The following is a 13462-nucleotide window of genomic DNA, read 5'->3' as shown; positions in this document are numbered from 1 at the left end:
TAAGTACTGAGTAAAGGGTCTGAATATTTATGTCCATGCAATATTTTGGTTTGTCCTTTTCAATAAATTAGCAAAGATTCCTAAAAAGTCTGTTTTCACTTTGTCATTGTGGGGTATTGATTGCAGAATGATGGGGAAAAACGTAAAAAAAAAAGTTGAAAGGGACTGAAGACTTTCCAAATGCATTGTATTACTTCAGTTGCCCACCTTTTTAGCTCGTTTAAGCTCTGCTATGTCTTTCTTGTACACTGGTGCCCAAAACTGTACACAATATTCCATGTGTGGTCTTGCTAGTGATTTTATAAAGCGGTAGCCACCAGTAATATCCATATGCTGCTAATATGTTACATTTTCATGACCTGTTTTATCAACTATACTGCCTTTGCTCCACTTCTTTCCAAGAAATTCCACCGCGCAACATACATTATACCAATATGTCTTAAAGTGTAGCTTAACGTTTTACAAACATCTGACATGTCATAGTGACATGTCAGAAGTTTGGATTGGGGGGGGGGGTCCGAGCACTGAGACCCCCACCAATCGCTAGAACGAAGCAGCTGAAGCGCTCGTGTAAACGCTCAGCCGCTTCAGGTCTGTTCAGATTTTTCCGGAAATAAATGTGTCGTGTACGGACTCAATAGAAAGTCTATGAGCCCGTACTCCGATACGTCGGCTTTCCGGAAAAAGCCGAACAGACACAAAGCGGCTGAGCGCTTACACGAGCGCTTCAGCTTCTTCGTTCTAGCGATTGGTGGGGGTCTCAGTGCTCGGACCCCCACCAATCCAAACTTCTGACATGTCACTATGACATGTCAGAAGTTTGTAAAACGTTTAGATACACTTTAAAGAAATCTATTCACGGAAAGACCAATGGGTGAGCTCTAGTAATTAAGTAATGTATGCTATTATAGCTGATTAGATGGTGTAATTGATGCATCCGTTAAACGTCTGTCCACCATAAAAAAACGTATAAATACAAAAGCCACTAGCATCCAGGGATGTGTCATAATAAGCAACTGAATATTAATACCATGTTCATTAAATGTGAGGGTGCTCTGGGTTCAGATATTTTTGCATTGCCCACAGGAGGCATAACTGATGAGTCTATCCTTCCAGGTCGTTTCCGCCATGTTGTTTGCTGGCTTATTGTTCCCAGGCTTTGTACCGTTAGTATCATGTTGAAGGGCATAATTTAGTAAAGCTGACTTTTTCCTTCTTTTATGGATGAGGGACAGAGCGGGGACTTCACATTCTTCCCATTCACTCCAGATTTTAATACTTGATTATGTTTCTGCTTACAGGAGAAGCTCTTATCACGGTCTCTTCAGAGAGGCGAAGATCTTCAGTTTGACCAGGTGAGCGTGATGACCGTCCAGTGTGATAATGAATCATTGTGAAGCGAAGGGTTTTAGGTCTCCTATTTTGTCACCTACAGCAAGGTGCACATGTAGAGTAACCAGTAGGTTGACCGTGTAAAAGATAGCCTGGTCATGCTTTAAATGCACTTGTAATTTGGTAACACATGATGATGTGTCTAGACTTACATTTCATTTAGCAGTCAGTATTATAACTATATATGTGACTGACTATATGTATTTGACATGAATATGTTTTCTCTATACAACCAATAATATATCAAAAGCTTTACGCATTCACATTCAGCTGCATTGGACGCCGGGCAGTGCACATGTGGATCTCCTTATTCTACAGCTTACAGCCCTCGAAATTCCAGTTTCGGGGGACTGTTCTAAGTGTGCTTACAGCACCCACTAGGTATTGCCATGTAGATGCCCATATTTAAAGGGAATGTATAGCCTGTATTTTTTTCTAGTTGAAGCCTAAGATAAATAACAATATTTTGTTCTAATTAGTTTTTATTTTTAGATTGTAAACTTTTTTTGTTCTATGTTCTGTACATGATTATGGGGGGTAGCCATTTTTCCTAAATTGCTGTTAACAGCATTTAGAAATATGCTTTACAGCAGCCTCGTGGACCAAAAGAACCTGTGAACAGAAGGAACCCATTGACTTCTATGGGAGAGTTTTCTAGTCATGGTATGTGACCTGTGCAGAGGTCATTGTGCGGGGAGGGGGAGGGAGGGAGCTGTGTCCATCACCTATGGTCAATGGTGGATCCTGTGTTATCTGTATATAGGTGTTCTCTTACATTGTAATCCTGCCTGTGATGATAATGAGATGACTGCTGAGAAGTGATCTCTACAGAACAGGAAGTGTCAGACTATTGTGAGGTGAGGCTCAGTGACTCGTTTGAAAACTGCTAAATTATTATTTAATATAGATAATCACATATAAAATGTAATTAAAAAAAAAATCACCCAAAAATATTAAAAAATATGCTTTTCATAAAAACATCAAAGTTGTCTGTCGGGTTCAAACCTAAGTAGAAATGTATTTTTAGTTCTTTGGCAATATGAGAAAGAGGTAACATTGGTAACATTTTATATGACCCGGTTGTGTGCCTTTTTATTCAGTACTACTTTTTCATGTATGGTCATATAAAGCTCTGTTCACATCTGCGCCAGAGGTTGAAGGAGCCTCCGCCGCAGATTCCATAGTTTTTATAGGACAAATAGCGCTACATCCAACACTGTTTTTCCCCAAAAAACGACATACACCTCAGCGGAACCCGACAGACCCCATTATAAGTCAAGATAGTCTGTCGGGCGACGCATCCGTCACAGCGTTGGGCCTTTCATTATAAACCTAAGCCATAATGCCCAAGTGAACATAGCCAACTCGTTTAGCCTGTGTGCTCACAGTAGTGCCATGCTTCCAATCTCTTTACATACGGAGCTGCAGACACATGCCCTGTGTATTCGGGAAGTCTGCAGGTGCCAATAGTTGTTTGTCCAGGGATTTCCTTACTTTCATTTTTCAACAAAGTGGCTTGCGTTTTATCAATTAACCTCTCTGTCCGGACTGCGGGATTTGTTTGGTATGGCTTTGTAAACTGTGTCTTTGCCAAGCTGAGCTAGCAGTAATGAGGAGGATCGTTGTTGGACCATACACTTATACTTGGCTCGTTTTGTTAACCATTCCCCTAAACATTTTTAGATTTGGAGTGCCAATAAAACATTTGTTTAGACTACTGCCAGCATCTCCTAGTAAATATAGATATTAACCAGAGTCCTCTTCATGTAATGAGGTAGAGGAGAGGCATTAACTGCTCCTGGCGGGCGCGGGCCTGGAATGCATCACTCAGCAGTCCGCTTTTACGCTTCTCTGGTCCTAAATACAAATTAAAAAAAGAATGTGGTGAAATACATGACGTCTCTGCAGCTGCCTCTGCACCGGGCTTCACTCTCCAATGCTAGTCTTCCATTTAATGCTGTATAAAGAGCAGAACATCACAAAGCTTCACTTGTAAACGGAGTCCACGTGAAATCTTTCTGGAAAATTCCCTTTCAGAGACCATTTAGTGGGTTTAACCGTGCCCATGAGTTTAGGTTTTATAAGGCCTCGTTCACATGTCCCAATCTAAAGGATAACTAAAGTTTAATGGGGTTGTCGGACAACACAAAAATAAAATAAAAATTCCCCCAAATACTTTTAAAGAGATTTCCTCATTAGAAAACATTATTTAAACTCACAAAATATAATTTCAGGGTTACTCCTCATACCCCGATATTGCTGCAGACATGAAGCGGGGTAAGGTATGCCAGCATAACGGGTGGAATCCACTTTAGAGACAGACTAGTTGGTGGTCTCAAAAACCATATGCAGGAAACTTTAAGAAAGAGTAGGGGGAAAAAGACAAAATAATATAAAACAAGGCGGGGGGGGGGGGGGGAAACATAGAAGAGTCAGCTCCAATCCCTCTGCCATCACGAGTCCCAACTCAGGCAGACTACAAGTAGTGTCCGCATCCACCAAACAAGAAAGGGTTCATGTTTTATCTAAAACTATTTCATGCTTGCAGAAATTCTTGCAGACTGACGGATAGGTGTTCTCTTCCTCTTCCCCACCTCCATTTATTTTCCCGGTTTTCAATAAGGTTTTTTTGTTGTTTTTTTGTTGCAAGACACCTCACCACTCCTGACCATGGGCTGTTTGTGATACTACAGCTCGACTCATTCACCTGAATGGGGATCAGCTGCAATACCAAACATATTTCATGAAATGTAACAGTAATGCATTGCTTGTAGTAGGTATATTTTGATCTGACGGCTAATGTTTATTTGATTGATGAAAGACCACAACTTTTCATTATTTCTACATTTACATTGTCCCCTGAGGCCAGATTTGCCTACAATATTAGCTTGATCTATCAGACATGTACATGGCCTCACTGAGCGTGGCAGACCAACACCAATTATAACGTGAAACGCGCAGAATAACTATGGTGCAACACATCTGTATGAGAAACATTTTCCATAGAGATCTCTTAAATATAATATGCCAGCAGGAAAATTAAAAGTAGTATTTTTATTAAAAAAGCCTAGCTTAAAGCCTAAAAATGTATAGCGTACCCCGGGCACCCACCACAGGTTTAGGCAGGAGACGTGGCCAAGAGCTTTGGCATTCCTGTAGTCTAAACAACCTAACAACACTGGAAGCCTCTCCAGGAAAGTTTCTATTGACTATGGTGATTTATGAGACCCCCTACGCGAATAAAACAAGTTTTATGACATAAAAAAGTCACATAGTCACCATATTTGCGCTATAATTTCTAACTTTTTTTTTTTCCATTTTTGCGCCATTTTTTAAAGTAAGTGGGGCTTAGCAGAATGGGGTGGACCACAAATTTCATATAATTTATGCCAGAAATTGGGGTAGATTTCGTTTTCTGGCGCACAGACAGCAGAAAATGCGACAAATTTATTAAGATACGTGTGACTATAAACTGTCCCAATATGCCAACGAATAACTCTAGTCTTTGAAATCAAGAGTGTTTATAGTCTTGTCGTGTAAAATTTGACTCTCATGAAGGGAACATTTAGATGAGTTCTGTTGCCCAAATGTTCTTATTCTACTAAAAATTTTCATACCCATAGCAAGAGTGCCACCCCCCGCACGTTAATATCTATAAAAAATATAAGTATATATAAAATCCTTATTTCCATCAACCTCTAACAACATTTATCCATTGTTCACAGACATTAAATGTGGCAGACACATTAGTTGCCATGTCTTATACCTTGTCAATCGGGACATTGTTGTATCTAAATAGTAAAGTCATGATTGGCGATCAGGTTATCCGTCAGCTCGCATGTACACCTTTGCAACCCAATGTATCTAAAACAAAATAAAAAAAATTAAGCAGCATTTAAAGAGGACCTGTCACTAGGTCATATAAGTTGTACTGGTTAACTGACCTGAATAGCGATGTCTCCCTGATTCCAGTGCTGTTTTTCTTTTTTTCCTGGACCCCCCTTTTCCAGGGATATGGCTCACTGTTGTGTTGGCTCCTTCTATGCTAATTTGCTGTAATTAGCCAATGGGGTGGGGCTAGCTTCCCCGCCTCTGATGCTGACCAGTCAGTGCGAGGCAGCTTGAGGGAAGTACACTCTGTGTTGGTTAACTACAGAAAATTAGCATAGAGGGATCCAACACAACAGTGGGCCATATCTCTAGAAAGGAAGGGGGTCCAGAAAAAGAAACCGGAATCGGGGAGACCGCGCTATTCAGGTCAGTAAACCAGTTCAACTTATATGACCTAGTGACAGGTCCTCTGTAAAGTATATATTCAACTGTTTTGTGTCCACAGCTTTTATACAGACCTACGTGTCACCATTGTTAGACCACAAATAAACTTCAAATTCTCGCACATGCTGCATTTCGTACCTTTTTTAAATTGCATTATCTGCATAAAATTGCGTGGAAAGGGCAGATCTAGCCAACAGGGGCTATGTAGCATTGTTGTAATGTGCTCCATATGATGTTATAACAGTTGTTGTATACCTAGTGATTATCTTTATATGTACTATCACACTTTAGTGCTGCAATATTATTAGCATTTAAATAACCAGGTGTATTGAGTAAATGTTAAATATTACCCATGTATACCTAGTGATAAACTGCCTGATAAAGTCCAAGGTGTCTACTAAATAATGGTTTGCTTGTTGCAAATAAAAACCTTGTGTACGGCTGAAATCACACATGTACTTTTTTGAGCCAAACACAAGAGTGGACACAAAAGAGAGCAGACATATCAGTCTTTTCTATATATTCTACCTTCTTTTTGGGTCTACTCCTGTGTTTGGTTCAAAAACGGCATCAAAAGCGGCACGTGTGATGCCAGCCTTGTACTACCGGTGGCTCAGGGGACACTTATAGCTCTCACGCCCCCTGCAGGGGGCTACAGATATTATTCTACTCTTATTGGACCAGGGACATCATAACATTGCTGAAATGCATTATTGGCAAAAAAAGATCCATATTCCTGGAGCTTGGCTTAGTATTAAATGACTGCCTGTTGGCACTACTGCGAGTATCTGGACATTGCACCACCACATTACCACCTCCAGCTGCCGTCTTTGACCTAACATTTTTCCTTTTATTGCTTCATTTATACTCATTTGTAATTAGTTGTGCATTCTTAAGAATACACTTTTTTTTTTGGAGTTTACCATTAAAACTTGATATTGATAACCACCAGGTATATTTGATTGTGCCGAATTGCCCTTTAGACCAGAGTAAGACTTCAGTCGTGCAATCTAGACAGAGGTGGGTCACAGGCTTCGAATCTCGTAATGCAGCCATTTGTGATTCCAGTTGGTAACTTTAACCTTTTGCCCACACTAAACCTCCAGTAGAAGAAAATGGGAAAAGTCATGCAGCGGCCTTGGTCTCCATTCACCTTTATTGGAGCACTTCATGTTCTTGTTTCTTTAAAATGCAATCCTCTAAATCCCCAATGTTAGACGCATTGAGCCACCTATAAAGTGCAACTATGGATAACTACGGAATGCGTATTCTGAAGCCGTTGTCCAGCAGAGCCTGATGCCCACACTAATATAATTGAGTCCCACTTTACTGTTGTATATTCCTTCCCTTTCTCTACAATTCCTAGCTTGTTACTAGTAGTAGGTTACGTCATAGCCTGAGTGAGAGAGAGAGTACAGATACTTGGGAGGATCCTTGTTAGGGATGCGCACACAAACTAAAAAACGTCAAACGGCACCTGATTTTCAGAAGTTTTTTTTTAGCAACTCGTGTTTTTTACGGCCGTTTTTGGAGCTGTTTTTCAATGGAGAATAAAAAACCGCTCCAAAAACGGCTCAAGACTTGACATGCACTACTTTTTCACGCCGTTTTCCCATTGCAATCAATGGGCAGATGTTTGGAGGCGTTCTGCTTCCGATTTTTCTGACGTTTTTCGGCCACTTACGGCCCGAAAAACGGCCGAAAATAAGCCGTGTGAACATACCCTAAGGCAATTTTTGGGCTTTTGCAAACTCATGTGATTACCGATTCTGAGCCCGGACCTCGGGCAATTGCCCCATAAAAAAAGCATGAAGCAGGTTGGTAATGTATACGTCACAGCAATAAACGCACCTTTTTGTCGAATGCTAAGAACCCAGATAAGTAATCTAAGGGTCGTGGTCAGCACGGTTATTTTGGGGAGAAGTATGTTATACTTTTTTTTTTTTTTTTTTAAATGTACTTAGATTTTTTTAAGTGGGGACATAATTTTTTACCGCTATATCTTGTTCTTTCTGTTTTTTTCCAGGTGATAAGCTGTATGAGCTCTGTAGCAGAGCACTGTCTCCCCTCATTACTCCGCACCTTGTTTGACTGGTATAAACGGCAAAATGGAACTGAAGATGAATCCTATGAGTACAGGCCTCGGTCTAGCACAAAATCAAAAGGGTAATACATTTATTATGGGGTAAATACTGTAAGAAAATAACCATTTTTAACTCCTCATTTTATAAATGGCATGGTGGGAGATACGGAACAAATTCTTTAACCTTGATAAGATATCCGTTTTTAGTATTATGTACTCTTTGTCTTACAGAGATGAACAGCAGCGAGAAAGAGACTACTTACTTGAAAGAAGAGACCTGGCTGTAGATTTTATTTTTTGTTTAGTTTTGGTAGAGGTTCTCAAACAGGTAAATCTTTGTTTTGCATATTGTGTGTTTCTTTGTGTGTTTTATTCCCTGTGTTGCGTTCTGGTGCACAGTAATATTAGGAAGTTTTATGATGAATGAGAGTTGGTTATTTAATAGAAGTTTAGCAGTTTTAGTGCTACACTTAATCTGCTGTAATATGCATGGCCTGTCCTGCTTGTGCCCCAGTCAGGGGACACTGTATACACATATATACACGTATACTGAATGTTTTATTTCTTATAACGATTTGATCTTACATTGCAGATGCCTGTTCACCCAGTCCCAGACCCCCTTATACAGGAAGTTCTCAACTTGGCTTTTAAGCACTTTAAACACAAAGAAGGGTAAGTCTGTAGGTCTCCTTATTTTTACGTTTTACCTGTCTGACTCACTAAAAACTTTAAGGCACTAACCTACATGTTAAGTGTTTTATAGTATACAGAGCTTTAGTCTTTATGGTCTTCTACTTGGAATCCACTTGAGGGTTAAGTAGATCCCAGCAGTAAGCATATATAATTGATACTGGGTTAAGAGCTGACCCTTTCCCAGTGACAAGGCAGAGGTCACTGGTGTGATGTATGACATCAGAGGTCACTGGTGTGATGTATGACATCAGCGGTCACTGGTGTGATGTATGACATCAGAGGTCACTGGTGTGATGTATGACATCAGAGGTCACTGGTGTGATGTATGACATCAGAGGTCACTGGTGCGATGTATGACATCAGAGGTCACTGGTGTGATGTATGACATCAGAGGTCACTGGTGTGATGTATGACATCAGAGGTCACTGGTGTGATATATGACATCAGAGGTCACTGGTGCGATGTATGACATCAGAGGTCACTGGTGCGATGTATGACATCAGTGGTCATGGCATTGTATCCTTTACTATAAGAACGGAAAGCAGTTAGATGGTGCTGAGAGCCTCAGAGGCCTGATAAAGTGTTAATGTGCTGGACAAGTAGCTTCAAGGTGACCTAATTATAGGAGATACTTTTGCTATTCACAAATAAATATATATGTATGTATGTGTATATATATATATATATATATATATATATATATATATATATAAAAATAATGCATATTATGTATATAAACTTTAATAGTATGCAATAGGTATAATTACATGAAAGGATATACTGCTGAGGTCTACTCTGACTGTCCTTGAAATATTATGCCCTATTCAGTCAAGTGTTGTTCACATCCGTGTGCTGTCCAAGTGTAGAACGGACAGCACATGAATTGAACGTTGACACATTAAAGTAAATGAACCAATTCACATGTCCAATTTGACGTGGTCCAAGCAGAGAAAATAGCAGCTTTCACTAATTTTGTGCGATACTTGCGCTAGACTAGCCCATTCAAGACAATGGGTCCATGAAAAAAAATCAGACCGCACACTGACGCTATCTGAGTGCGGTTCGTTTTTCACGGATGAGTCGCTGGAAGACGCTGAAAATTGGACGTGAAAAACTGATGCTATACGGAAGTAAAGAAACTGATGAACGGAACGCTCTCGGATATAATACTGATTCAACTCGAAAGGAAAATCGTACATTTTTTTCCTGATAAAACACAGACGAGGGCTCATCCAAAAGGGGTCTTAGGAAAACAGAACTCTATTACTGGGGGCAGTTTTGTGTAAATGGAGTTTGTCTGCATAAAATATGCCAGGTCCCAGAATATACAGACTTTAGAGTAATATTCCGCAAACAGTGGCTTGCTGTGTAACTCCCCTGTTTGGGGGGGGTCCAACCCACTGTGATCAGCTTTACTCTGGAGGACGTCTGCTGTAAATTAGATATATCTATTACCCGACTAACATGAATATCTATAATATATGTATAGGGACAGTAGACTAAGGGCATCTGTACAATGAACGATCACAGCATTAACTAGTAACGTAACTCTTTGTGAGCTATTATACCTGTACGAGCATCCTTATAGTATATTCTGGGCGTTCTCAGATCAATCCATCTTAACATATTTCTCACGTTCGCTACATGGGTTAGGTAAACTGTAAGTGGAAGGAAAACATCCTTTGTCTTCCCCTATCTTATTTGCTTGTGTAACCGGATCTGATTGAGAAAAAAAATACATTCTTATGGCACTGTGTATATTCAGCTACGGATGACCTCTATATTCTTTACTGACATGCAGGGCTTTTAAAGCACTTTCTGTAGTTTATTCACATTCATAGCAGTTATAAAGCCGGCATAGCGCTATAGAAATACTGGCAGTTCTATAATCTTGCTTAGTAGTTGCTACCAGGCAGTCGTTGGGAGGGCAAAATATAACCTGTGATGTATATTGGGGACACCATGAGTAGTATCTTCTAACTCCACTCCTAGAAAGCTTACCATGAGGCAGCAACAACTATCGGGGAGGATATTCAGCACATTGTCGTTGGTGGTCACAGATGCAATTATCTTTTGTGCCTATTAGCATTGTATTCAGTGTTCACGGCTTAGTAGCCCTTAGTAGATGGAATATGGCCCCTGGAACTTAGTGTCTGGTTTTTAATGGTCCCTCTTGGTCAGTGATGCAGGGTCTGATCTTGTGTGGCATATACAGTGGCCCATGTCCACTGGGTCCTGTAAGGGTTATTGTCATATCTGGTGTCCAGAATACAATGGACCCCCTTAAATTTGTGCCCACACAGTGTTATCGGATTGAACTGCTGTGCAACATGTCATAGCTTTTTTTGCAACATATACTTGAGTTTTTCTATACGACAGATTTATATTTGATATATAGTTTTTTGTGTTTTTTTTTTTTTTTTTAATATCGCTTTCAAACAACTCTATTTATTGGAACTTCAGATCTTAGCAGATCATATGAGCTATATATTACCTTATTAATCCTGTCTGTTTATTTCCATGTAGGTATTCAGGAACCAACACTGGGAACGTGCACATTATTGCAGATTTATATGCAGAAGTCATAGGTGTCCTTGCACAGGCCAAGTAAGGATTTCTGTTTTTCTGCTGCTTGTCAAGTGGGGTTGTTTGGCTGTGTTTTATGTCATGTTTAGGGGTTAGTATATGGCCATGGATCCCCTGCTTTCACCCTGCAGGGGATAGAAGAGACTATCCAGCAGCATGGCAATGTATTAGGATTAAACGGAGCTCCTTCTGCTTTCTTTTCATCATTTAGATTTCAGGCTGTGAGGAAGAAGTTTGTCACGGAATTAAAAGAACTACGACAGAAGGAACAAAGCCCCCATGTGGTGCAGAGCATCATCAGCCTGATCATGGGGATGAAATTCTTCCGTGTCAAAATGTATCCGGTAGAAGATTTTGAAGCCTCTTTTCAGTTTATGCAGGTGTGTAGTATGTCGTTTTTATCGAAACTGTAGCACGTAAGCCGTGATTTACAGGGAAACGCTATTAGAAGTAGTTGCAGGGATTTACTTTACCAATTTTGCTATATCATTTTTTTCATACTAACAAAATAAGCCTATAATTCGTATATTCCTAGATTGTCCTCATATATAAATTACTGAGAGGCCTGTCTGGTTGGGGCAAAAGTGTGTAAATGTAAACCCAGTCTTACCTAAATGTCGGTGGAATGATGTTTTTGGTACATGTTAATGTGTTTGTTTTCATAATAATAGATGAATGTTCGTAGGTAGAAAAGTTCAATGTAATGACTGTTACTTTTGTTTTTTTGTGCGCTTGAAAGGAATGTGCACAGTATTTCTTGGAAGTGAAAGACAAGGACATAAAACATGCACTTGCTGGTCTGTTTGTAGAAATTCTCATCCCCGTGGCTGCTGTAAGTAAATCATGCCTTCTGCAACTTGTTACACTTTATTTATAGGCGGTTGCTTATATAGCATCAACGTATTGCGCAGCGCTGTACAGAGATTGTCACCATTCACTTCAGTCCATGTCCCCAATCATATGTCTTAAATGCACAGGAAGGCCAGTCTCGTAGGAAGCCAGTTACCCTGCCAGTCTGTTTCTATGAGTGTGGAAGGCAATTGGAGAACACCCACAAAACACAGAGAGGATATACGAGCTCCATACAGAGGTCGCCCAGGATTTCATTTGAACTCCGGCGACATCTATTTAATATTTGGTTATTTTTACTATGGTTGTCCCATCCATAATTCAGTCGTATAAAAGAAGCCATTCACAAACCATTTATTTAATCCTTCAAAATAGGGTTCGTAGTACATATAACTGCAATGCTACTTTTTATAACAAGCATTTGGATAAACAAGTTCACGACAATTTCTGTAAATCTTTCACATCCGCGCCATGTTTAGAGGCGAGATTAAGAAAGGACGTAAACTCCTTGTTAATGGTGTGTGAGAACCCTCCCTTAAAACACACATACTCTATTTTAAAAAAAAATATATAAAATCTTTAATGCTTAAAAGTATTGGAGCGTTTTATTTGCTGTCATGGATATTGGCCCAGAGAGAATTGTATTGTCCCACACGGGTGTGGCTGAAAGCCTGAAGTACTGTCCATTCATGCGCAAGCTATTTATACCTCGCTACAAGTGCGTTATGTGAAAGTCATCCATCTGGATGTGAATTATTTAAATCAAATGTCATCGTAGGCACATAAGTGAGGGTCTGGCAGATGAGACTGCTCCCCCCTCCCCACCAATGTCAAAACCATGTCCCTCATACAGATGTAGCCATCTTTACCTTGACTTTTAACCCATTAAATAAACAATGGCTAGATCCCTTATCTTGACTTTTTCAATGACTTTTCAATGGCTATTGTGTGATATCAAGCTGCAGCACGTTATCAGAATCAAGTTAAAGATGGCTACATCTGTACATGCACAGCTATCACGCCATTAAAATGAATTACAGCCTATGAGTGAGGTTTCCATAATTCACATTAATTTCTATGAAAACGTGGCCATTCTGAAATAGCGATGCTACAAGCCTACTTGTGGAAGAAGTCATTCTAAGTCATAGAAAGGTAAAGAAACTACTCGTCTGTAATATGTAGATGGAATACTGCTTAATATTTAAAGGAGTATTCCAAGAATAGCCATTTATCACCTATTCATAGGATAACTGTTAAGTGGCTTATCAGTGGGGGACCCCGACCAATCACTAGACCAGAGGTCCCGAGCCCCTCGATCCTCCTCACTGCAAGACCCCAGTGAGGAGAACTTTGATTGGTGCGGTGGATGAGCATGTGCGGTGCTTCTCCATTCAAAGTCAATGTGATTGATGGAAACAGCCCAGTATAGTGCTTGGCTGTTTCTGTCACTCCCATAGACATTAAATGGAGGGGTAGGATGCATTCTTGTCCTCCGCTCCATTCAAGCTCCTCCTCAATGTGGGAGGTGCAGTGAGGAGGAACAGGGAGATTTGGGACTCCTGCTCTAGTGAACGGTAGGGCCCA

General features: G+C 40.2%; 1 protein-coding gene across 1 annotated transcript in view; it reads left to right on the top strand.

Moving 5' to 3' along the window:
- Positions 1–1031: 1031 nt before the first annotated feature.
- Positions 1032–13462, top strand: part of FRYL (FRY like transcription coactivator) — a 122150-nt gene continuing 109719 nt past the window's right edge. Inside the window, exons 1-8 of the mRNA XM_075825578.1 lie at positions 1032–1166; positions 1302–1355; positions 7694–7833; positions 7982–8078; positions 8343–8422; positions 10970–11050; positions 11241–11409; positions 11769–11861. Coding sequence (XP_075681693.1) covers positions 1032–1166; positions 1302–1355; positions 7694–7833; positions 7982–8078; positions 8343–8422; positions 10970–11050; positions 11241–11409; positions 11769–11861 — 849 coding nt within the window. The remainder of the gene's footprint in view (positions 1167–1301; positions 1356–7693; positions 7834–7981; positions 8079–8342; positions 8423–10969; positions 11051–11240; positions 11410–11768; positions 11862–13462) is intronic.

The sequence above is a fragment of the Rhinoderma darwinii genome, chromosome 1, assembly GCF_050947455.1.
Source record: "Rhinoderma darwinii isolate aRhiDar2 chromosome 1, aRhiDar2.hap1, whole genome shotgun sequence".
NCBI lineage: Eukaryota > Metazoa > Chordata > Amphibia > Anura > Rhinodermatidae > Rhinoderma > Rhinoderma darwinii.
The sequence above is the reverse complement of the archived record's forward strand: the minus strand, read 5'-3'. Positions and strand labels throughout refer to the sequence as shown.